Consider the following 25642-nt stretch of genomic DNA (forward strand, 5'->3'; position numbering starts at 1 on the left):
CAATATTAGTCAGGCAAACATAAGAGGAAAGGAATCTCCCGCAATTCGGCAGAGAAATTGTTTCTCCGAAAACAGTCTCTTTTTCTCCACAATAAATCCTCCTTCCATATACACAGCAAAATAAAGCAACACAGTGAAACTCAAAGCACTGAACGCGCGCTCCCAGCAAACTATTACACCCAATATTTTATCCCCAATCACGCAAACTATTCGCTTCCCACTCACCTTGCCCGGAAAAAAAACCCCTCTACCCAAGATAAACACACTCTATCAGCAAGTTTTTAAATTGCGTCTGTCGGAACGAATAGTTTCTGATGGCTACAGGGAGGGAGACATGCTTCATCTAGCCCCCTGCTACAGATGACTCTCTTTCTGTACAAACTGATGATGACAGATATCCAGCTGATAACCTCTGGGGAACGAAGTTATTTTAATTTCCAGTCACTTTCCTGCTAAGTACCGTATCAGTTTGTACACAGCTGAGATAAGAGAAAGAATAAAAAAAAGAAAGAAAGACTAAAAACGTAGCCATAATGCCTGGATTGGACGGAGCGGGTTCTCACAGCCTGCCTTTGACTTTACCTGAGTCCTACCACAAATCGAGGGTAGCTTTGATTTTGCCAGAAAAACCCTGGGGATCTTTTGATGGCGAATCACCTGATTTCTGAATATGAATATAAGGTCAACAACTTGTGGCTCATACAAAAAGATACAGGGGCCGATTCGGTATGACCTAGGTGAAGTTCAGCCTATAGAAAGAAATAACCCCTGACTCTTTAAAAGTCATTTTCCGCAACCTGCGGGAAAAAATGATGGGACGGGAAATTCATCGGTGAAATGGGCTTTTAGTGAAAACAAAGCCTGACCCCCCCCCACTTTTGCTAAGGCAATTGCCATCTTTTCTGTATATTTATACCTCCCTACTGTATGTTCCACTCCACGCCTCAGATGAAGTAAGTGGGTTTTAGCCCACAAAAGCTTATATCCAAATAAATTTGTTAGTCTCCAAGCTGACCCAAAGGCTCTGGTTTTTGCTGATACAGACTAACAGGACTACCTCTCCCAAACCTCTATTTCTGTTCAGAGAGAAGAGAGCGATGAATTGATACTTAGCTGGACAGAATAATCTTGGGGGGGGAATATAATTGGGCAAAGGGGTTCGATGGTGCCCCAGCTTGCATTCTATCAGCATGCAACTTTTGGATTAGTCATTGATCCCCTTTTGTAAGCATTTGCCTAACACTGGTATCTCTGAAAATGGTGTCTGATCTCTATCTTCCCCCTCATTCAGCGCGCATCACATTGTGCCTGGTCTGCCTCTCACGCCAGCGCTGGAAGCAGCGGTGCGTCTGTCCTGTGACTAGCGCCGGGACTGGCACCCCTCCGGAGCGCAGTGTTTGTTTAGGGCTCACTGAATCCAATCAGGACTTGCTGGCTGCAGTTTTCCGGCAGGGCAGTGAGAGGCGCCTCCTCTCTCCTTTTTATAACATGAGCCGCTCGCAGTAGCCGCTGGACTCGAGTTTGCCGCTCTCCTCTCCCCTCGCTCACTGGATTAAAGCCTGCTGAGACCAAAGCAAGGAAGCCAATGCGAAGCAATCACGAGAGGTTTGCTTACTGGTTTTGTTTCTTCTTGCTCTTGTCTTGATTTCAAACACGATCCGGGCTCGCTGAGGGTTCTGCTGGTGCCCGACAAGTTGCTCTGGACAGACTTCTGCTCGCTTTGCCTGGAAGCCTTATCTACCCGCCCCTTATCTCCTAGTTATCTTGCAAGGGGAGAGACGTATTTTGTGCCTGTCTGCCAGGGGGGTTTGTGTGTTGGGATTGCTATTCATGTGGTTATCTTAAGAGCCCGGAGGTGGTTTGGGAAGCTCAGAGAAGGAAACTTGCGCGTCCACTTTTGTTGCTTGAGCGACTGACACTTCCCACTTCTCCAAACTCTCTCTTTCGCTTTCTACCGCTCTCCTCCAAGGACTTGGCACCAGGCTGGGCTGGGCTGGGGGTGTGTGTGGCCTGTTTAATACTGGCTGCTCCCGCTCGCGGTGTGATCTCCGCCGGGGGCCCCAGGTTGTCTGACGTGCCGCAGTTTGTGTTTGTTGATTGTGGATTGGTGCCATTTCCAAGGTGTGCTATTGTGGGGTTGGACTTGCAACTCCAGGGGCCCCGAGTAAGCGGCGCAGGCTGGCACCAGCTACCTCCAAAAGGTACATGCCCCTCGCCCTTAGCAGATCGCCTCTCCTGGGTGGGCTTTGCACATCCCCTCCCCCGTCCTTTTTGCGACCTTTTGTCTGAAACAAACAAAACGGAGGGAAAGACACGGATTGATGCAACGCCGCGTGTCTGTTTCCCAAGAGCTAGAGAGAACCTGACCCGTGCCATTGCTAATTGCTTTCCTCGTGGGAGGAATTCAGATGACTCATGCATCGGAAAATAAGGAAGGGGCGCGTGGGTAGCCCACAATAAACAGCGCTCGCCCCATCCCCTTTCCCTCTCGTTTTCGATCTGCAACCCAAGATAAGGTGGGAAAGCTCAGCCTGGTGCCCTGCTCCCTGCCTACTCTACCTATTGCTGGGGGCAGCTGAGCTAGGGCCGCTAGCGCGCCCTGCTAGGAGGCTGCGAGGGTGTGGGGTGGGACGTGGGGATGGGGGGTGTTAATGACCTTTGCTGGCTAATCCTTATTCTGCCCGGGAGCCAGACAACGCCGCAAGGCGACAGGAGCGATTAGAGGGTCCCCTCGGCTCCCAGCCCCCCCCCCCCACCAGCGGGTCTCACAAAGAGGGAGACGCTGGGGGCTGTTTGCTAACTGGATTTTTCTTCTCTTTTGTGCCCCCGCCCGCGCCTTCCCCTCCCTATTTCCCCCCGCCCCCCAGAGGCTAGACGGGGACCTGGATGGCCCTGACTGACGGCGGCTGGTGCGTGGTGAAGCGGTGCGGCGCGGACGCTGGCGACTCCTCCTGCCCCTTCCCCGCCAGGGAGCCGGGCCACTCTCCTCCTTCGCCGGCGTCTTCCTCCTGCTGCTCCCCGGGCGAGCGCGGCTCCTCCAAGACTCCGCAGCACGAGCCCGAAGGGACCCGGCCTCCTCCTCCCGCCGCCGCCGAGGGCAGGTCCCTGCTCGCCCCCTACGTGCACTTCGGAGCCCCCCACGCGCCCAGCTTGCCCAGCTGGGAGGACATCCTGCTCTTCACGGATTTAGACCAGACCAACAAGCTGTTCTGGTCCAGCCGCGGCTCCAAGCTGAGCCCCTTCGGCGCCGAGCAGCCCGAGGAGATGTATCAGACCCTGGCGATCTCGGCCAGCCAAGGGCCGCCGGCCCCTTACGATGGATCTGCCGGCAGCTTCATGCACTCCACCGCCAGCTCCCCGGTCTACGTGCCCACCACCCGCGTGGGCTCCATGCTGCCCAGCCTCCCCTACCTCCAGGGCAGCGGGGCCGCCCAGCCCAGCCACCCGGGCAGCAGCCACTCGGTGTGGCCCCAGCCGGCCTCGGAGAGCCCCTCGTACAGCAACGGCAGCGGCTCGCACCCCTCGGGCCGCTTCCCTTACTCCCCCAGCCCGCCCATGGCCAACGGGGCCTCCCGAGAGCCGGGGGGCTACAGCAACAGCCTCAATGCCAGGGACCAGTACAGCCCGCTGGGCAGGCCTCTGAACGGATCTTACCCCGGCCACTACCCCTCCTATGTGGGACCCCAGCTCACCCCCGCCTGGCCCACGGGACCTTTTGAGAACTCCATGCTGCACTGTCTGCAAAGCCGAGCCACCCCGATCCCGGTGCGGGCTCCCAGCGCAGGTAAGAGCTCCCAGGCCCCGCAGCGGGCTTGGGTCTGTGTGAAGGGCCGGCCTGGCTTTGGAGGGATACAGCAGGAACGAAATGACCCCCCCCCCGGGGGTTCCTGCAAGGGGAGGGGAGCTGGGGCGGCATTTTCTGTGTGTGGCCAGCCTGTGTTTTCTGCTGCCAGGCTGGAGCTGTAGTTGTGGAGAGGGGAGGAAGTGACAGGGAAGCAGATGGCACCGAAGTAGAATTATTAGTCCCTATTTGTGTATCCTTTGAGGAGGTGGATTGGAAGAGATCGGTGTCTTTGGAGAAAATGTTAAGAACCTGGGGTATGGGGTTTGTTGTTGTTGTTTTTTAAGGGGAGGATAAAGGTGCCAGTAGAAGCCGTTTCATTAACATAAGCACATTCTTCGGATGAAGATGCATAAAGTTTGGTAAATAGGAATCCTAAAAGGCCGCTAACCTTCAGGTGTCTTTTGGAATAAGTTTTCTCTCCTGAATTGTGTGCAGGGACAGTGGTTTAGAAGGGATCAGTGGAAATATTTTGAGACCCCTATTCTTTTGGTGTTTTTGAATGGTGTGGTTTTGGTGATAATAGCAGGCAGGGAGCCGTAATATAAACGTATCTTTTGGAATAGAATGCATCTGAAGTGAGTTTTTTTACTCACCAAAGTTTATGCCCAAATAAATCTATTAGTCCTTAAGGTGCCACCGGACTCTTTGTTGTTGTTGTTTTTTTTTAATAAACGTTACTGCCTTTTTATATTTTTTTTTAAATGGCATCAGTTGGGAGTATTTCAATCGGCGTTTTAAGCCTGGTCTTTTTTTGAAAGAAAAGAGTTGGTTAATGTAAGTCAGTTCCTGATATCTCTTTATTGTATATTCGTGCTTCCCCGTATTAACATAATTCGATTAAGAAATAGTGAAAAATGCAGTGTAAATTACATCTTCTATTCGGAATAAACGATTCAGGCACATTACAGAGACTTGCTCAATGGATGTTTGTGATTTCCGAAGGCAAATCCAAAGCCAGTTAGTGTCAGCAATTTTTAAATTAAAATCAATGGGAATTTCTGTTTTAAAACCGCTGGCACAGTCAGGTTCCCAGTGGCGGAATTTACTGATATCAGCGTCTTTTTAGCAAAAGAAATTATATGTGTCATTAAATTAACTGTAGGGTTGAAGATTGAGTTACTCTGCGATGATTTTTGGTTATTGCAATCTCTTCAACTTCTTTCAGTCAGAATATAATTTTGCGCTTGCTTTTGCCTAACACAGTACTACTAGTAAAGATTTTATGCACATGGATTGAATATCATTTTCCTTCTAAACCACAGACGGTACCACCTAAAAATCTTTTCCTCGTTCCATAAACAATCCTTCTCCAGGCCCCCAATGCAACCTATTTGATTTAGGCATTGTAAGTCCCACTTTCGTGTTTACTAACATGACACAGAGAATGAAGATGATTAATTTTTTTAGAGATAGCAGCGAAAGAGCAAAGCAAAGCAGAAAACCCTCCTCTCGTGCAACACGAACGTTGAGTGTCAGGACTTTAAAAGTTAAAGTGGAAAACACGAAGATAACCGGCCTGGATCAAATCCGCAAGGAAGCAACCATATCATCTGCCTAAGGAGAGGTCTATGGGAATGGAAATTCTCACAGACAAGTGAGGGCGGAGGGAAAAAGGCTCATGGATAGGTTTGAAGAGGAAGGAAGGAATGGGTAATCCTGAACAGAAAGAGGTTAAGGAAGGGTTAGATCATTCTGCAAGGAAGGGCGAGGGAACACATTTCTGTCTCCGGATCACTGATTCTCCTTCGCAAATACCCTATGTACTTTCCTTATGTATTCTGCAAGACACCGATTTGATTTTTGGTTCGTTGACACCCAGTGTTAAAAAAATTAAATCGGTGGCATATCCCACCCTGCTCCCTACAACCCTGTCTTTGGAAAAGCGGTGATAATATTATATGAAGTGTAATATGTTTAATCCCTGCCTTAAAACGGCCGGGAAAGTAGTTCCGCTAATTTAACTAGGTATAATATAATGTTTCTAACTGTTCCCCCATAAACTTTCCCGAAGATGAATTTGTGACCTTGTGACCGAAAAGGTGTGGGCATGTGCAAGGTGGGGGGGGGGGGGCATTAGCTGCTGGAGATACAGAGCCTTCAAAACAGGGTTAAGGTCTTACTGTAAAGGAAATAAGAGACTCTAGATCCAGAATAGGAACAACCAAAGTGTGTGTGTGTATCCGAACCACAAAGTGCAGGTGTCCTGGAGTCACCAAACCTCAAAATCTCTTTCTTCTCCCCTTCTCTCCATGCAGGTTTAGACTAAATTCAGAGTAGCATGTGAATGCAATCTGTTTATAATGGTTGTGAGCGAGGTGATATCTTTTATTGGACCACTTGTGTTGGCGAGAGAGACAAACTTTCCCGCTTACACAGAGTTGTCCTTCAGGGTCTCTAGGTAAGGATGAACTCTGTGTAAGCTCCAAAGCCTGTCTCTCTCACCTACAGACTTGGCCCAATACAAGATATAACCTCACCCACCTTGTCTCTCTAATATCCTGGGACCAACAGGGCTACAACTACACTGCATATATTGGCGTGAGAAATATTATCGCAGCACAAAGGCCTTCCGTATGGTTTCCCCTTCAATTAGTTTATTTAAGATGTCAAGGTCTAGCATATGCTTGATATAACATATTAAAATAGAAGCGAGTCAACGGATTAGAGTGCTCCACAGATTGAGGTTCTCTTATGCTATCCCTTTAGTACAAATGTTCATTTATTAAGAGTTCTCTGTAAAGCATTCTTAGAGCTCCCTCCCGCAGCTTTAGCTCAGGAAACATCCCCGTTGACTTGGGCCTGTAATATAGTATAATAATTATGAGGTTTAATGTTCTGGGTGCTTGCTGTAATACAATCACTATATACCGATAGCACAAACACAATTTAAAATATCTATTATAGATTTGTGTAGGTCTCCTAATATTTCCATGAACGCTTTTATTCCGGGGTAGGAACTCAAAGGAAAGAAATCCGTCTGTTGTAGAGGAAAATAATAAGGGAGATTTGCACAAAGTTAAAAAATAAAACTTAACCGCATAACCGATTCCATCACATCACTTCTGACTAATGATAAAAATAGTTTTCTGTTTCTGCAAGTTAGACTCCCGCATTTAAAATGGATCCAACCATAAACGTTTTATCAAATGAAAAGATCAGCACTCAGAACACATGCAGTGTGTGCAGTCAAGCTCTTTTTTAAAATGTAAGGCAAGGGTATCCTGGAATTCTCATAACTTAATGGAATCAGAATTCTCATAAATAGTGCAGTGACAGAATTCTCATAACTTGTAAGAGTTTCTAAGCTTTTACTGAACAATTAAAGCTATATTCTTTTATTATAGTTATAAATATATCCAGCATGGATTAAGGAAAAACTATTCTAAAGGCTAGAGAAATATTACCTCCATAGAATTTCTTTTCATAGGTATGAAGGTAACTTTTTAAGGTAAACAGTTGGAAAAAATAACTGTTTAACTCCAGTGTCCTTGAAGCCTGAAGCATTTCACTGATTACAGTATTCAATGGCAGCTTTTAGTGCAAAGATTAATAAATCTTAGTGATGTGTTAAGAGTTACAAGCTGACAGTGTAATTTGCACTGTGGGCTCTGGACTCTGCCTTGTTCTGATTTCATTTTAACTTGTAATTTTTGTAAATGAAAGGAGGAGAAAAATCTGGGGGGAGACAAGGGAGGCGGAAATACAATTTCTTTCTAGGCGAAGTACATTTAGTATAATCAAACAGTTATATTAAACGCTTATTTGACATTTACAAGATCTCTTTCGCTTTAGGGAACACAAAGCTAATATGTGAAACATAAAAGAGTAACCTCATGACGAACAAAGTCAGGTAGAACAGGGCATTAAAAGGGGCGAGAATCAATTATAACTTCTGCAACAATGGCTTCCTCCTCTCTTAAACTAAGAAAGTGATGCAGAGGTAAAACATTTTAAATGATCTCTGTACAATATATGTATGTACATACATACTTACATACATATTTAATTGATCTTTATCTTTAAAATATGAAGCGATGAATCAGATAAAAGAAAGGGTTCCAGACGAGGAAATGTTTGGTTGTTATAGTTGGGATTTATTTATTCTTTGGCTAACATGTATATCTTTAGTAATTGTTTAGTAGTTAATAGAGCCCTGTGATAAAATGTTAGGTATTTTTCCACTTAGTATATTTATTAATATTTAGATTTAGTTTCTACCACACACACTAAGGTCATATTTTTGTCTCAACTACAGATTTAGTAAAATCCAGTTAGCAAAGACTTTTTTGTATTGAAGTTTTAATAAGTCGCAAAGCATTTTTTTCCCAGTGAGAATCTAAAACGATCAAACATTTATTTGACAAAAATAACTTCACTTCTAATTTACTACGATTACACTTAGACTCCCACGTGGACTTTGAAAGGTGGATATTTTGGCAACGAACATAATAGTTTTGAACACCCGCTCCATAGTTATTCTGAGTAGAGATATCTCTGCCCGGTGTAAATGCCTTTTAATTTATTGCTTCTTTCTATACTATAAATAAATAATTTAAATAAATGCCGCGAGCAATTCTGATTGAAAATAGATTCTGTTCAATATAGGCATACAAAAAGTTAGTAAAATTCTGAAATCCAAATAAGTCTGCCAAACTAAACGAAAATTGGTAAATATCGCACTATGTGATTTTCAGTTTCAAATATATGCGATTGGATCTTTAACTGACCCAGCAGTCCTGTCCTGCGGTTTTCACCACGGCAAAATTCTTGTTGCGATCAACGTGAGAAGGATCGGGCCGTAGGGGGAAAAAAATCCCACTTTGTGGTTTAACACTGTTTTTTTAACTAGGAATTAAAACGTTATTCTTCGGTCTCTCTCTGTGTAGAGTTTTTGTCACGCTCTCTCACGAGAGGAACATTTGTATCAAGGCCCCTGTTCATTAAAAACATTATCGGGCGATGCTTTAAACAGCTACAGAGGACAGCGCTGACCGAAATGGTGAGAGATTCAGAGTAGTGTCCCTGCGGTGTGTTATGACCCGAGGAGCTAAGGGCTGGAAACTGGGGAGTTCAGCCTGGCCTGGGGCTTTAAGATCGCGAGCAAGCCTCCGGGGACAGATGGTAAATGGGTCACTTTAGTTCGTCTGCCAAAGGCGCATTTTGCTGCGCCAGGAGAGCCGTGACCTGAGCCTGTGCTAGGCTCTGAAGAGCAAATGACGAAGCAGGTTGGGGTGCGGTATCTCACGGCTTTGCACGACTTCGCTTTAAAATGGCTCTGATGAGGATGAGTCAAAGGGAGGAAGCGGAGGGCAAAGCCCGCTGGGGCTGGGCAAGTTTCCTGCTGCCGTCTTGTTGCGCAATGCCCCGAGCCCGCCCCGCAGAGCGAGCAATCTCTGCCCCCTGATTTCTGCGGCTCCTAACCCCGCTCCCCCCCCCCCCCCCCGTCTGACAGCACAGCGGGGGATGGTTGTATTGTTAACTCGCCTTCCTTTGACTGTGTCCCCTCCTAGACCTGCTGGAAGATCTGTCCGAGAGCCGGGAATGTGTGAACTGCGGCTCCATTCAGACCCCTCTGTGGAGAAGGGACGGCACCGGCAACTATCTGTGCAACGCCTGCGGGCTGTACACCAAAATGAACGGCCTAAGCAGGCCCCTCATCAAACCCCAGAAGAGAGTGGTGAGTGAGTGAGTGAGCGCCTCGTTCCACATTCCAGCCCTCCCTCCCCCAAAACCGGAGTCACACCTTTTGAGTGTGAACGGCTGCTGACTTCATAGGCCTTCAAATACCGACAACTGTTCCTAGGGCTTGAGCCTGCAGTTCTAGCTCCCACTATTTGCCCTTTAGCTCCCTCTGCCCACTCACACAGTCCCTGATCCTGCCATGAACCTAGGGCTCAGGCCTGTTCCCACTGAAGTCCATAGCAAAACTCTCATTGACCTAACCATGCAGGGACAGGCCTTCAGTGCCCACAGCTTTCACTGGAGCCAGTGGGAGTCCCCTGTGCTTCAGCACCTTGTAGGCTCAGGCTCAGGGTGACCCTGTCCTGACAGGCAGAAAATTAGTTCAACACAGTGGAAAAGCCCCTTTAACTGAGTGAAGTTGCAGGCTAACCTGTGAAAAGATGTGTTAGCTTTAGCCTGTTGTGTTGTAACCTAGGTTCCCCTTATGCAGCCTTCTTGCTGTCCTTCTGGTGCTTCTGTCCAGCATTGCTGCCTGGCTCATCTTTAGGTCATAATTATGTTGGAGCATAAACTGGGGAAATAAGAGTTCACCCTTCGGATGTTTTTTTTAAATTGATAAACCCCCCTCAAAGAAGCAACATAGATTTTAAAAAATACACACTGAAAATATCAGAGGTTTCAGTTTTTTGCAATGTTGAAAATTGTTTGTCCAGGGAGCTAGAAATTCCCAAAGACGTACCTTGTCTGTGAAAAGCTCGTTTCTCTGGATCTGGGGGATTTTTGTTTATATAATTAAAGGAAAACCAATTGCTTAAACAAGATAAAAACCTTTGTTTTTTTTGTTTTCCTGCTAAAAATGAACCATTATTTGTCAAAAATGCACATTGAAAACCCCAGAGAAACAAACACTACAGACCAGAACCCCAGTTTATAATTCGGCACTGGTACTGAAGAGAGAAGGAGAAAATGGAACAAGAGGGCACTGCAGACTGTCTTTAATAAATCTGGATTGAGGACAGTAAAGAAAGAGAATTCTCCTTTTGATAATTGCCATTAGTGGGATAGTTATAATGAGTGATGTTGACCGAATCCAAACTGGTGCTTGGACCCCGGTGTCTTCGGTGTGACAAACTGATCAAGGTTCAAGACCCCTTCCATCACCCCAGCTGTTGCAGTTCCTTCATATTTCTACTGTATAAAAAGACATGCCATTCTTTGTTAAACAACAATTCTATCACCATCCTCTACAACATTTTCTGTAACTGGGAAAAAAAACACTTGACAAGTTTTAAAAGCCACATTTTCTTCATCATATCAACATTCATCTGATGAAGTGCCTTGAGCCAAAGAATTCATTAAAACCTAAAGTTAATTACTATTGGATGCTCAATTTCTTAACTGGTTATTTAGCAAATTTCATTAAGTAAGGCTAATTAGCAGGAACAAATGCAGAACATGAGGTCAGATCCTCAGCTGCTGTAAACAATCATAGCTTTCAGGTTTCAGAGTAGCTTTCCTAACTTTAAGGCCATGGAACCAGATATACCCGAGCTGAGGATCTGGTTCATGGTATTCCTGGTTTTCGTGTGTGTGTATAGAAAACAGTAAATTGGAGCAATTTCAATCTGACACCTCAATGAAACAAACGTTTTACAGTGTTCAATGAAAAATATAGTCATAATCTATTCCAAATAAAGACACCCAAATGAATATATATGATAGTATATTAATATATTTGGAAGTATATAACAAAAAATGGTTTGAAAGATGATAAACATGTTTTGGTCCTTGTCCTACTGTTACTGAAGTCAGTGGTAAAACTCCTGCAGCAGGAAAGCCAAGATTTTATTCGTTTTAGTGCCAAAACTTTTTGAAAGTTAAATAGTTTTTTAGATAAATTAGATTTCACTACAACAGTGATGCAGAAAATGATAGAAACCAGAGAATATAAAATATATTGAGACCTATGCCAATTTTCATGCAAACAAAAATAAAAGAAAAACAAAAAAATTGTAATAAGATCCAACTATGTAAATTTTAGAAAATGCAGCATATACATTGGGGCCAAATTCTGTTACACACACACACACACACAAAACTCTGTTGATTTCAATAGTAATTTTGCTTTAGGAAGGTAAGCACAATTTGGAAGCAGTGTGTGTCTTTCATTTTCTTTTATTAATTAATATGACCATTTCTGTTTCAGTACTAATTATTTGCTACAGTATTTTCTGTGTTGCCTTAAATTGGTACAGGCTGAAACCAGAGCTTGTTGATTATCTTCAGTATGCAACCAGTAATGACTTTTAGATTCAAAGTTCACAGTCAAAGCAATTATATTTAATTTATAATTCTCTTTACAACTGTGATGTAAAGTTACACCTCACTACTTAGTGACACAACTGGATAGAATTCAAGAGACCTGAAAAATACTTATCATTCTGAAAACATTATTTTTTGCTTTCTGTGTGGCAGGTGTGGTGTCAAAGGTCTCTAGATATTTTGAGCAAACAAACAGTGAATGATACAAATGGAAAGGGCGTATGCCCAATAAATTAGTTCTTGTTGTGGACTCTTTCTTTATGGTCATGATGGGCTGAATGCAGTGCATTGAAACTGACTGTTCTATGCGAATCTTTTCAGCCTGCAAACATAGGTAGTCCCTGATTTTTGGACATTGCAATACTTTGTAAAATAACAGATTTATGATGTAGCTTGAATTCCTTGCTTGTGATGAATGTGAAAGAGAGCGCTTGTTACAGGAACTTTTATAACCTATTCACCTTCATTTCACATGTTTATGAGGACTGGCTTCTCTTATGATATATAGTCTGCAGTCATAAAGCTCTTTGTTATATGGTTATTTCTGATATAAGGTTGCTTCATCTTGGCTCCAAACTCCACTGAAGAGTGTCATAAATGGCTTGTTTATAATATGGACCTTGCTGTCACACACCAATTTACTGACTTCCTAGAACATTCACACACAGAGAATGAGCAGGGTTCTGTAAAGCATGTTCCTGAAGTATGTTGTTTTTCATTTGGTGATAAATATGTTTTTACAAAAATGACACTGTTTGTTGTACATATTAAGTCCCTTTGATATCTGTTCCATATTCCTTTTCCATGTCAAAACAAAAGTTTGCAGCTGTCAGCCCTTCAGGTGAAGTTCAGCTTGTGAAAATTGAGCTGTCTTTTTGCTTTAAACAGAATCCCTGCCATACTGGAATGTTCATTTTTCACTGCTGATGTAGGAAGGTCATTAAAAGAAGCTGATGTTTCTCAAACCAATTTAAGGCAATGCTAAAAAGGAGGCAATTTAAGGCAACACAAAGTGCTGTGTCAAAACCATTACTTTACAGTAGCACATTATGAAAAGGGAGAGTGCTCTTGAGAGCTCCATGGAAGAGACTTATGTGCACTGCGCAGTTTTCATTTTGATGGAAATCTATTGAAAAACTTTGCAGCTGCCTTTCATATCCAACTTATCAGAGGAGGTGATGAGATCCCGTGGTCTGAACACACAACTGGTGATCAGAAACTCCTGAGTTCTAATTTTGCCTCTCCAGAATTGGAAAAATCACATTACCTGTTTGCATAAGTTTCCTTGTTTGTAAAATGAGGATAATCATACCCACATTTTTGGGGTGGGTGGAGGGCTTAATTAGATTAGGTTGTGAAGCAGCTTATAGAAGCTAAATGTTATGATATTGACTTTGTATTACACATAGCTTTTGGTAAGCCACTTACCAGTCTATTCCTCTCCAGCTGTTAAGTGGCAAAGCACATTTGTTTGTATTTGTTTGTTTATTTTTTTTTGTTTACTTGTGTTTCCCTCTAGCCTTCATCAAGACGGCTTGGTTTGTCTTGTGCCAACTGTCACACCACAACCACAACCCTGTGGCGCAGGAATGCAGAGGGCGAGCCAGTATGCAATGCCTGTGGTCTTTATATGAAACTTCACGGGGTAGGCAGCTATTTCAGTCCACGTTTAATTCCTGTTTAGTAAGAGCCCAATCCTCATATGGAACATCCACTGACTTCAGTGTGCTGAGCGCTAACAGGAGCAGGCTCCACGGCCTTGAGTCTACGCTCGTTGAAGTCACTGGCAAAACTCCCTTCGACTTTAATGGTGCAGGATCAGAGCCTAAATGAGGCGATCTTAAAAATTCTGTAAATGTTTGTTAAATTGAAGAATAAGATAAAATTGATTCAGAATGTCATTTGTTAGTAAATTGTTGGTTATACTTTTTCAGCAAATGTAGAAAAATAATGTAAGAAAATAACTGTACTGTGAATATAATAGAATCCATTTAGCACTAGACTCTGGGAAATCTTATGAGTAAAATTATACACAGGTATAAGTGTTTGAAGGATTGGGGTTTTAGACTGTATCAATACTTTGTTCAGCATTTAAAAAAAAGAAATTAAGTGATGGCTATAAAACATTATAATCACATCACTTACATGAATTGATTATATTTTCCAAAGCTTTTTTTAATTAGGTAAGTGATACTAATTTTGAATACATATTTTCTGTTTAAAAGGTATGTTAATTGTGCCTTTAATAACTCAGACTTCAAAGTAGCTATTTACGCATTTTCTTGGTGTAAAGATAAGCTTGAATATGATGCATTAGTTCACATGGATAAATACTTTAAAAGAATATATATTATGTTTTAAAGACCCATCCTACAAGCACTTAGGTCAAGGCCTGTTCATGCACAATTGGAGTCAATAGGAACAGGATCGGGCCCTTCATGTGTATCTGTTTTCCAGTATCAGCCTCTAAATCCTTGGGATCCAGTCCTGTTGTCCTTACCTAGGAAAATCTCCGGCTTGAGAGTTTTGCCTAAGTAAAAACTTCAGGCTTTTTGGAATCATGGCTAGAACACTGGAAAAAATAGTTATTTTTTTGGAGAGTAGAGTCAGTATAATCATAAAAATGCTTTAAAATAGTTGACTTCAATTGATTTAGTTGGTAGCACCATTTGATCTTATGGTAAAATTTCTGCTGAGTGTTGTACATGCAAATCTTTATGATCTGTGCTGATTCTCACCCCCAGGTTCCTCGGCCTCTTGCCATGAAAAAAGAAGGAATTCAAACTAGAAAGCGAAAACCAAAGAACATAAATAAGTCAAAGACGTGTTCTGGTAAATATTGTAAGATAGGATATTTGGATGTAAGCATTTTGTCATACTGGAAAATATTTGTTTATAATCACAGTTACTTCTGTTGCAGGTAACAATAATAACGCAGTTCCTATGACTCCAACGTCCACGTCTTCTACTAATTCAGATGATTGTAGTAAAAATGCTTCCCCTAGCACACAAACTGCAGCCTCGGGGGTAAGTGATAAAATAGTATCTTTATTTGTAAGCAAGCTGATCACTGTACAGTATGTTATCTCAGCTTTTATCTTATCTAGCAGTACAATAATCTAAACAAACTTTTCAGTTTTGTTAGCTGATACAGGAGCAAGAATTTCTGAGGAAATTACATATAAATGTAAACAAAACGGCAAGCTGAAGTACTTTACAGACCTTTTAATTAAGATCTATATAAATTTTATGATTAAATCAACCGATGCTTAAACAAAAACGTTTTGTTTTGAAGAGTTTAAATTGTTTTTATCTTAAAATCATTTTTTTTTAGATATAATAGCAATGCACGACATAGTGACAACATCAATAACATTAGTGCACATAACACAAATTCCTTGAATGCTGGCCAGCGTGCGTGTATAATTCAAGGCACCACCCATCTCATCTTTTTCAAAAGTTTTTTAAAAACCTGTGCATGCATTACGCACACAGAACTCCCTCCTCCAAGCATAATTTTAAACTCTCACTAACAGCAACAAAACTCAGTCTTGCGGTCTGTATGCAGACAGGATGAATTGAGATGTGCACTTATGACCTGATCCAAAGCCCATGGAAATCAATGGAAAGATTCCCACTGGGAGCGGAGGCTGTTCAGCACTTCACAGAACTGAGCCCAGGAGGTCCACTGAACAATATCTTGTTTATTTCAAACTCTTATTTTCATCTAGACACCACATCTTCTTACCACCCCTCAGATCAGCATTTGGGATAATACATACTATAGTAAAGTTGCAAAGTTAATTCATAACCTCTTTTATTTATCTACACCTACCCCCCCGAAGTCTTCTATATTCTTCATTTACTATATCATTTACTTTGAAAGATACCCTTACCATGGCTTTCACTGTTCCTTTATTAGTGAAAAGTAACTTATTTATCATAATTATTTTTTGGTATATTTCCCAATCCAAATTCCTTCCCGTGGTTTCTTTCCTGAAATATGCAGTTTCACTGTAAACAAAACAAAACAAAAACAAGTTTTGTTGTTTGTGGACTTTTATTTACAACAATATTGCTCAGAGATGCTGGACTTTTGTATCTGATGCCATCAAGCAATATTATTAAAAGGCTGTATTTGACATGAAAGAATTCAGAGAGTTCAAACAATAAATAAAATACATTCAAGGAAGGGAAATTTGAAAGTAAAACATTGGTCTAAAATAGAAGATGATTGGGTTTCACGCTCCCTCTCTGCCCTTCCCCTCTCAAACATTTAATAAGAAAAAGCACTTAGTTCTAAATTCACCACTGATTTCAGTGGGCATTGGATGAGTTCTAAACCTCCCACTTGTCTATTTTGAACCATGAATGCACATTATAAGAATTGTATCTGTGAAGCAGTTGGAATAATGGCCTGTACTATTATACCCATGTCCACTCATTTGATCTTATAATCTTGTTTGCTATAGGCAGTCAATAATTAACATGTGAAAGGAACAGGAGAGGCAAGAAGGTGCAAGCAGAAGGTCATGGTCTTTAAGGCTTGATCCTGCTGTCACTGAAGTCATAGGGAGCTTCACTATTGACTTTAATGGAAGTAAGCTCAGTCTCTGGGTCTGAATCAGGGGAGTTGCTGAACATGCTCAGGACCCTTTGAAGGCAATGGGAATTAAGGGCATTCAGCATCGCAGAGCAATGGAACCTAAATCTGGTCAAATGTAAAAACATTTTATATTAATGCCAAACCTCTTTCTCCTCTCTACCCATTCTGATATTTTTTTTTATGAGAATTTAGAGCTGATGGATTGATGGCCATTCTCTGTTTATTATCAGACAGGTACAGCCCAGACATTAGCAGTGCAAGCTTCCCCCTGCTGATCTATGTGCAGGGCCGGCTTTAGGCCTATTCCACCAATTCCCCCGAATCGGGCCCCACGCCTGAGAGGGCCCCGTGCCCAGTGAGAATCTCCTCCCTGGCTAGAGGTGCCTTTTTAATTTTTACTCACCTGGCGGCGCTCCGGGTCTTCAGTGGCACTTTGGCGGCAGGTCCTTCGCTTGCTTTGAGTCTTTGGCAGCACTTCGGTGGCGGGTCTTTCAGTGCTGCCAAAAACCTGGAGCGAGTGAAGAACCCGCCGCCGAAGTGCTGCCGAAGACTCGGAGCACCGCCCGGCGAGTACAAGCCCCACGTGTTTTTTTACATGTGTTTTTTTTTAGTCATCCCTGCTGGGGCCCCATCGAAAATGTTCGAATTGGGCCCTGCACTTCCTAAAGCCGACCCTGTCTATGTGCATCGGCTGGAGGAACTGCTCATAGGGATGACTCCATGCCTATTTAGTCCTTGGCTTTTCTAGCAAAAATGTTGTCATTTAGGCAGGGCCGGATTAACCTTTTGTGGTCCCGGTGCCAAACATATTTGTGGGCCCCTATGGAGGCAATGAAGCATGGCACAGGGAGATCAGTCCCTGGAGCAAGGGGCCAGCCAGGGGGCATGACATGGCAGGGGCAGCCTTGCTCTGCTCAATGCGAGGGCACTATTTACAAACTGGTAGGTGCCAGATGCACACTAGCCTGCCCGGCTCTGTGCTGCCAGCATACCCCTTTCCCTCGAGGACAGTTCCATGCCACACCACACACACACACACCCGCCCAACACGCCCCGACTTCCTATGGCCAGAGGCCCCGGTCCCACTGTTCTCAGCGTCCTTCCAGAGCCACTCACAAATGCACAGCATTCTGCCCACCGACCCACCACAACTGCCCAGCACCACCCAAACAGAACCCCCAATCTCTAGTGCCCCAACACACAGATCTTCCCTGCTCCTTCACAGCCCAGCACCCCCTACACTTCCTACAGACCCACTCCTACACACCTTGCCTCCCAGCTGGACTCACCAGCCCTGCTGGGAGGCAACTGTGTCCGCTGGGTTGAGCCGGTAGCGCAGCCAGGGCCAGTCCCAGGGCCGGGAATCGCTCCGGCTCCTCGAGAGTGGTGTGATCAGCCAGGCCAGGGCCTGCCCTGGAAGGGCACAGCAAAGCCCTCCGCACTGTCTCTGCCATACCTTCCTGAGACTGGCCAGGCTTCTGCACCAGTTTCAGGTGGCTCAGCTTCAGGGAGACAGGTGGGGCTCCACAGGTGGTAGGAAGCAGAGACTGCCCAGAGCCAGAGGTGCACTGGGATCCAGCCAGGGGGCTGAGAGGAGCACGGGGTGGGGCCAGGGGGTGGAGAGGAGCCCTTGACCAGCTAGCAGGCAGGCCAAGAGGAGCAAGTGGTGGGCAGGTTGAGCCAGCGGGGTCTTGGGGTGCAGTGCAAGTGAAGCAGGCCAGAGCCCCTTCTCAGCATGGGCCTGGCTCCATGGAGCCACTGAAGCCATTGTAAACCTGGCACTGCATTTAGGGCCAACTGTGCTTTTGGTGTTTTTGTACTGTGGACGCTTGTACTGTGGACGGGGAATTATAATGAACTATATATTCTAACAAACTCATTCCATGTAGCTCACTGTACTGACACTTTTTTAATGGCCCTAATTCTTATTCTTTGAGGAGTAGAAAAATGCTAAATTGACAAAAAAAGAACCAAAATACGTTAGGGAAAAATAGATGAAGTTTTAAAAACTATTGCCTGAAATTCATAGAAATGTTATTGCTAAATGAATCATTTAGAGAAAATGAATTCCTTTGCTGGTATAAAAGTCATTTGTTATGCTTTTGCGAGGCTGCCAAAAGAGTTCCTAGCAATGTGGAAATCTAATGGAAATGAAATTCAGCAGAATTTGTGTCAGCAACATTCATTTTCAGCCCTACCTTTTCCATTTCCTTTAAAAGTAAAATAATGGGGCTGGGGCGGGGGTGGGGGTAAGGCAGTTACTCAACCGAGTAGCTTTGAAACTGCACGTTTCATACAGGGAATTTTACTGGCTGCCAGCCTTGAGGAAAGATAAAGGCTTAAATGTTGATTTTATGCCCCTAGTTGAAGAAGTTAAAAAAATTAAAAGATATGATTGATTAATAGTAATGGGCATGAATTACAATATTTGGATCCAGCTCCAGACTTAGAACATCCCAGTGTTTGGAACTGTTTGCATCTGAGCTTTTGGGATTATCTGTTATAAAGATGGGGGCTCTTTGCAAAATTCACATCTGGATCTAGGAATTTTAGTTTGGGCCCATTTCTGTCTTTCTGAGGCATATAAGTACTGGGTTTTCTCCAGTGTTAATATGGAACAGAACCATTTACAGGTTATATGTAATTGCTTTATATCCTCATAAAAGAATATTTTAAACTTTCAAAGCAGACTGCCTCTATATCTTGAGACACGTCATCCTACTGATTACCCCCCTTAAGTGCACAGAGGAGAAAACTGCACACAACAATATGCTGAAATAAACAAATATAAAAGGCATAGCGCCCCAGTCCACACCCTTCTGTAGATGTGCAGAGGCTGCAGTAGACATGGTTGCCAGCAGTACTCCATTACCCCATTAGGACAAAAAACAGTGTAAGGACTGTTACAAAGTCTGCTCTTTATGGCAATAGATGGAGTCTCCATGAGCCAGAGCTGATGTCAGTGAGGACATAGCAACAATGAATTCTCCCTTCAGAAAAGCACTGGGCACATATAAGAGCGGAAAGAGGCCCTGAACTCTGTGGCAAGAGGAGCCACTACAGCACTGCTGCCCAACTCCTTATTTTCACCTGGCCTTGGGATTGCTATGGCCATTGTGTCTTGGGCATGACATGTGGCACGCTCATATAGCAAGTTGTCTGGATGATGTAAATACACATCAGAGCACAGCAGGCAGGGCCCCACTTCTCCCTCTGCCACCTGTGCAATGACCAGGAATCTTGATGTCCCAGTGGGAGCCAATGTGCACCACAAATGGTACCTTGTAAAGCAGCCTGGAACATGTCTAGAAGTGCTGTCCTTTACATCTGTTTTTTTAGTTTGGGCCAGTAGAGACCATGCAGGGTAGCCTTTTCTGCCTACTTGTGCTCCCTTGTGGAACAGATATGATCACCTTTCTGCAGCATGCCAGTACTTTGTGTGTCCAGTGTCCATGAGGAGCAACTGGGCTTGCTTTCACGGGGACCATGACAGTGCTCTACATTTTGTTGCAGCTTATGCTCCTGGACAGCACTTCCACTCTTTTGAAGTTCAGCCCACATCATGGGTGGACAGAGACTGACCCAGTCCTTTGTCTATTGTTATCCTGGTTATGATAAATTTTAAGCATAGCCGGTCAGTTATTGTGCTCACAAACACCCATACAGCCCAAGCAATATACTGGAACTGAAGAAATCATTCCTGTTTATCTGGTAACTGAGTGGGTGTGTTTTTGTGTAGATGTGATAAATTCGTTAGTCTCTAAGGTGCCACAAGTATTTCTGTTCTTTTTGTGGATACAGACTAACACGGCTGCTACTCTGAAAACAGTGCAGTTTTATGAGCCTGTGCAGCAAAAACTGTACACAACACTGCAATTTCAAATCTTAGGGACATTTTTGTTTGGTTGATTTTGTTTAATAATGAGTGGAAATGAACAAAGTTTTCTCAGAAGGGCCGTAAAAATAAATATTGTGATAGTCTAATGTAGGGCCTTGTCCTGCAGTCCTTGTGAAGGAAAATCTCCCCTTGATTTCACTTGGAATTTTGCTTTTAGAAGGACTTCAGGATTGGGTCCTTAGAGTGACAATAACATGGACAGCAGTCTTGCCAGGCTAAAATATTGGCTTTCTTTTGGAAATTAATGACACATTAACCATAGATTTATGTTGGTATAATATAAAGGAGAGATTAGAATAAATGTAAACTTACACATTCGTAGTATAAGCAAAAGGATTAATTACATCAGCATTAAAAATATAATTTTACATAGTGGTAATGTCAATGAATCAACAGAATTCCGTTGTTGTTATATTCATGCTTATTTTTAAGTCAATCATTATTAAGACAAGATTACAGCAGGAAAGGAAACAATATAGTATTCAGAAGAAGACTATTCAGAGAAAGTGCTGTGGATAGGCAGGCTCACAGGCGGGACACTGAGATTAGAAAATTATGGGAACCCCCAATCTTTACCAAATCAGGTTTCGTGTAACAAAGAACTTTTGTAAGCGTGCTTTGAATAAATAACGGTTGTCACTGAAGCTGAGCAAAGCCCCGGTAACACAACAGGACGCACATCATTTATCAGTACCGACTGGCTTATTATACCTCCAGCCATAAACCAGTAACACCTAGAATTGATATAGCACTTTAGATCTTTAAAGCACCGTATTAACTAAGGGGAGCTCATGGCTCTTAGTTAATCCCTGCTCCTCCACCCCCAAATCTCCTCCATAGCCTCTTTGCATCTCCACTGCCATCATTGGGGGAGCTAATAGGCTGCATGTCGAGTATTCTCTCCATCACCACAATGCAGATTGGTAGAAAGTGGATTGAAAGAGGCAGGGAGTGGGTGGAAGCTTGACTCTGTCCCCTGATATTTTGGCCCTCACAGCTGAGTCTGTGCATGGGGTTAGTAATCCGCTATGGGTTTCTGGGCCAGTATTAATAGTTACAGAGATTACTTCCCTCTGGAACAAGTGGGAGCAGGAAAGGAGTTCTGCCTCTCTTAGCAGGCAAGGTTACCTCACAAGATAAAATTGGCAGCAGATTTTTAGGCTTTAGTGTAAAAATATATATATAATGGTGTCTGTCTGTAGCTTATATTGTGGGGGAGAACTGTAAGCACAATGCCAGTTAGGCAGAGGATTCACTACAACTTTGGGATCCCATCCTGCCACTTCAAATTCCTTGATCTTCCTTCTCCAACTCTTCCAGCCTGGCTCTCTTCAGTTTCTGCCTCTTGGACAGAGTCTCTCTCTCGCTCTGTGCCATGGCTGCTCTGAATTTGTCCCCAAAGACAGACACATGGTGTGGAATTCACATGGGTAACAGACTGAGCGTCGCAGTGCCCAACGTTTAGGTGTCCTGCTGCCAAGTGGAGTTCTCTACCCTGAATTAGGTGCCCAGGCTTCCTATGCAAGACATGGGGAGAGTTAGGTGCCTAAAAAAGGGATTCATAAAAGCCAGCTCGCTGGGTAGAGAGCTGTGTAAGCTAGCCAGTAGGAAACACCAAGGACAGGGAGTCACCTAAGCACTACCCCTCTGAGCGAGTGAGGTGCCCTAAGGCAGGTCAACTCTGTCTCCAGTGGTTAGAGCACATGGTCAGGATGTGGAAGACCTGGTTTCAGATCCCTTCCCGATGTGAAGCAGGGATTTGACCCCAGGCCTCTTACCTCCTTGATCTATGGCAAAGTTCCCATATTTTTTTGCTGCACCGACCTTTGGAGATTCATGCCCCATGCACACTCACCTCGGTACAGAGGAAAGGCCCAAAGGGGGGGACTTTGATAGTGCTGAGTTCAGAGACACCCAGGAGGTCGGGGAGAGGGGGAAATCCTCATGTGACTAGTGAGCTCCAGGGTGCCTCCCCTGCTAGGGCCAAGGGGATGGGCCTGTGGGGAAAGGATGGATCCACTGGGGTCAATTCTGGGCAAGGGCTACTTAGCCTAGAAGTAGCTTCTAAGCCCCATAGGGTGTGCGGGAGACCAGAGCCACTGGGTATGAGGGGATTCTAGTGCCTGGTCCTTCAGTGGGCAGCAGATCCAACCTCAGGCACCAGCCCTGCCTAGCCCTGCTCTCCATGGCAGCAGCAGAACTCCCTGGTCTCCCATCTCCACTTGGCAGTGCTACCACCTCCCTACCTAGGCCCTGCTCCCCCAGAGCAGTTCCTCCCTGGCTGGCCTGTCACCCCCTAATAGAGACTCCATATCCTCATGCCCTGACCCCTGCTTTCCCAGTAGAGCCCTCCCCTTGCCAATTCCCCTCCCCTACACTCACAGCTGTGCTGTGCACAGTGTCAGACCTGGGACCGCCCAGAATGCACTGGAGGATGGGGGAGCAATCCTCAGGAAGCTCAATCCACAGGAAGATGCTGGATTCCGGGGACCAGCCTTTTACCCACCCCCCTCAACCCCAGGGCACTCTCATCCTCCTGATAAACTCATCATGCTCCCCACCCCAGGGTCACACCCCACAGTTTGAAAACCTATGGTTTATGGAGTCAATCTTTCTCCTGCTAGCCCAAAAAATACTTCGTTATTTTATACTCAAGGAAACAGCTTCAACAGAATACCTCATAGCCCAATGGTTAGGGCATTCATATAGGAGATGAAAGACCTGGTTTCAAATCCCTGGTCTACATCAGGCAGTGGGGGCATTTGAACCCAGGTCTCCCACATTCTGGGTGAGTCCTCTGACCAGGGGCAGCTCTAGGTATTTTGCCGCCCCAAGCACAGCAGGTAGGCTGCCTTCGGCAGCTTGCCTGCGGGAGGTCCCTGGTCCTGCAGATTGGGCGGCACATCTGCGGGAGGTCCGCCGAAGCCACGGAACCAGCGGACCCTCCACAGGCATGCTGCCGAAGGCAACCTGCCTGCCGCCCTCGCAGCAACCGGCAGAGTGTCACCCTTGGCTTGCTGCCCCAGGCACACGCTTGGCGTGCTGGTGCCTGGAGCCGCCACTGCCTCTGACACTGGATCCTTCAGTATAAGTGTGGTGACACCTCCATGTGTGTTGTCTATGGGGTCCAATCTGGTGCATGAGCTCTAAGATGGCCTCTGAGCATGTCTACCAGATCGAGCCCTGCAGTGAGATAAGTAGATGGCTGCTGGAGCGTAGGTGTGAGTTAGGCACAGAGCTGAGCTGCTCGGTGTGGTCAGGAATGAGTTGGCTCTGTGCATGCCTACCTGCAGAAAGTTAGACACTAGAGAACGTTACCAGTGGAAATGTAGGCAGCTGGGGAATTTAGTCCCCCTTGTGAATCCTACCTGTGGCTTCTCTCTGATTATGGAATCCTCAAACTCAGGCCTGGATCCAGAGAACATGTTTTGGGGCCTGATCCTGGTTCCTTTGAAGTCAATGGCAAACTCCCATCAATGTGAATGGGAAACGGATTGGGCTCTTCAAAAATCCCTGGAGATTCCAATCTGGTTGGCATTTTCTATTTGTAAGGCAAGACTATGCTTCAGAAAGCTGCCCAGTTCTTCCTAACAAACTTCATGCAATTTTCTTCAAGAAGTTGCAGTTCAGTTGATTATCAATATTATCATCAGCCTACAGCAATACAAGTTCAAACTGTTAACATTTTATTCATAGGGGCCAGCTCCTCAGTTGGTGTGAATTGGAATAGCACCATTGATTTCAATTGCACTGCTATGTCCATCTATACCAGCAAAGAAATGGGTTCAAATAATTCACAATAATACATTTTCTTTGTGGAAGTTAGGGGACTAATAGCAGAGATGTTTAATCATGAGCAGACCTGTGTAACCTAATGATTCAGTCATGGCCATTTCACCAGCTAAAGATTATTTTCCATGTCTCATTTTGGGAACTCTCCAGTTGAATTTGTCATTCCATTAACTAGAAGTGGTTTTTAAACTAAACTGCCCTGCCCATCCCCCTCCTCACACATCTTTTCTCCTCCCCCACTTTGTGCTGGCTCATTTTAGGAGCTGGACCCAGTCTGGGCCAGGCACTGATATGCAGCCTTCAAGCCGGAAGTGCCTCCGCATTCTCGGTATCTGAGGGAGCGTTAACAGATAAGCCACAAATGGGAACACAAAACAGATCTCTCTGCTCCACCCTTGTAGAATTGAATCAGGGAAAGAGTGAATTACTTTTTCCAGACAAGGAAAAAGCAGGTGAGCTGTTTACCCGAAGGAATAATAGCATTAGGGATAGGTGAATGGGAACCTTTCACACTAATTTCTAGTGTACACAGTCTTTGCAAAACTTGTTCAAATTTGAAAATATTGTTTTCTGTAGTTTAAACTCTTTCCTCCCAGGGAGGGTCAATGTATTTTTAAAAATGTCTTTCTGGTTAAAGAGGAACCTATGTTATATATTACAGATATAAAAGCCTCTTCCCAAAAGGTAGGCTGCTCTAAGACCATTAGAGGAGGACAAATAAATGGAAAGTCCTGGGGGAGGAGAGGAGACATCCATGGATGTGACAGCACACCGCCAAAGGAAAACATTATCTGTCTTTTAAATATTGAACTTATTTGTCCTTTATTTATCAGGGCAATGGGCTTCCACCCTGTGCTAGCTAAGTCTCCAGGCCATTTAACATTCTGTTGAGATTATAAGCGAAGAGGCTAGACTGGTTGCTTTTTGTGATGTTGACTTCAAATTGGAGTGAGAGCATCAAACTTTTTTCAGATGGACCACTGACCAGGCATCAGTTAGTAAACTTTGATTGCTAACGACAGAACTGAATTTGAATTACTAACCTACAGGTGAAAGTTAATAAGTGGAGATATACCAATCTCCTAGAACTGGAAGGGACCTTGAAAGGTCATTGAGTCCAACCTGCTGCCTTCACTAGCAGGACCAAGTACTGATTTTGTCCCAGACCCCTGGGTGGCCTCCTCAAGGATTGAGCTCATAACCCTGGGTTTAAGCAGGCTAATACTCAACCCACTGAGCTATCTCTCCCCCCCTTGAGGCTCTCTGATCCAAGTCTTGTCAGACTTACTCAGTTTTTTACTTAAGCAAAACTCACAAAGATTACAATACGGATTTTGACTGGGTTCAGTCAAATGAGTTATGTCCCATAACCAATAACATAAGCTATCTGCTACCACAAGAGACTTGAAGTAAGAATGACCAGGTGGGTGAGGTAATATCTTTTATTGGACCAACTTCTGTTGGTGAGAGAGACAAGCTTTCATGGAACTTTTCTTCA

The 25642-nt window shown here is 44.3% G+C and overlaps 1 protein-coding gene across 4 annotated transcripts in view; it reads left to right on the plus strand.

The window, feature by feature from the left end:
- Nucleotides 1-1002: 1002 nt before the first annotated feature.
- GATA6 (GATA binding protein 6) overlaps nt 1003-25642 on the plus strand; it is a 28931-nt gene continuing 4291 nt past the window's right edge. Inside the window, exons 1-6 of one of the 4 annotated variants that reach the window (XM_050939229.1) lie at nt 1003-1605; nt 2868-3784; nt 9355-9521; nt 13368-13493; nt 14593-14680; nt 14769-14875. In XM_050939229.1, the coding sequence (XP_050795186.1) occupies nt 2887-3784; nt 9355-9521; nt 13368-13493; nt 14593-14680; nt 14769-14875 (1386 nt within the window). In that variant the 5' untranslated portion in view covers nt 1003-1605; nt 2868-2886. The other 3 variants (XM_050939232.1, XM_050939233.1, XM_050939230.1) reach the window with 3 other exon arrangements.

This window comes from Gopherus flavomarginatus, chromosome 2 (genome assembly GCF_025201925.1).
Source record: "Gopherus flavomarginatus isolate rGopFla2 chromosome 2, rGopFla2.mat.asm, whole genome shotgun sequence".
Classification (NCBI taxonomy): domain Eukaryota; kingdom Metazoa; phylum Chordata; order Testudines; family Testudinidae; genus Gopherus; species Gopherus flavomarginatus.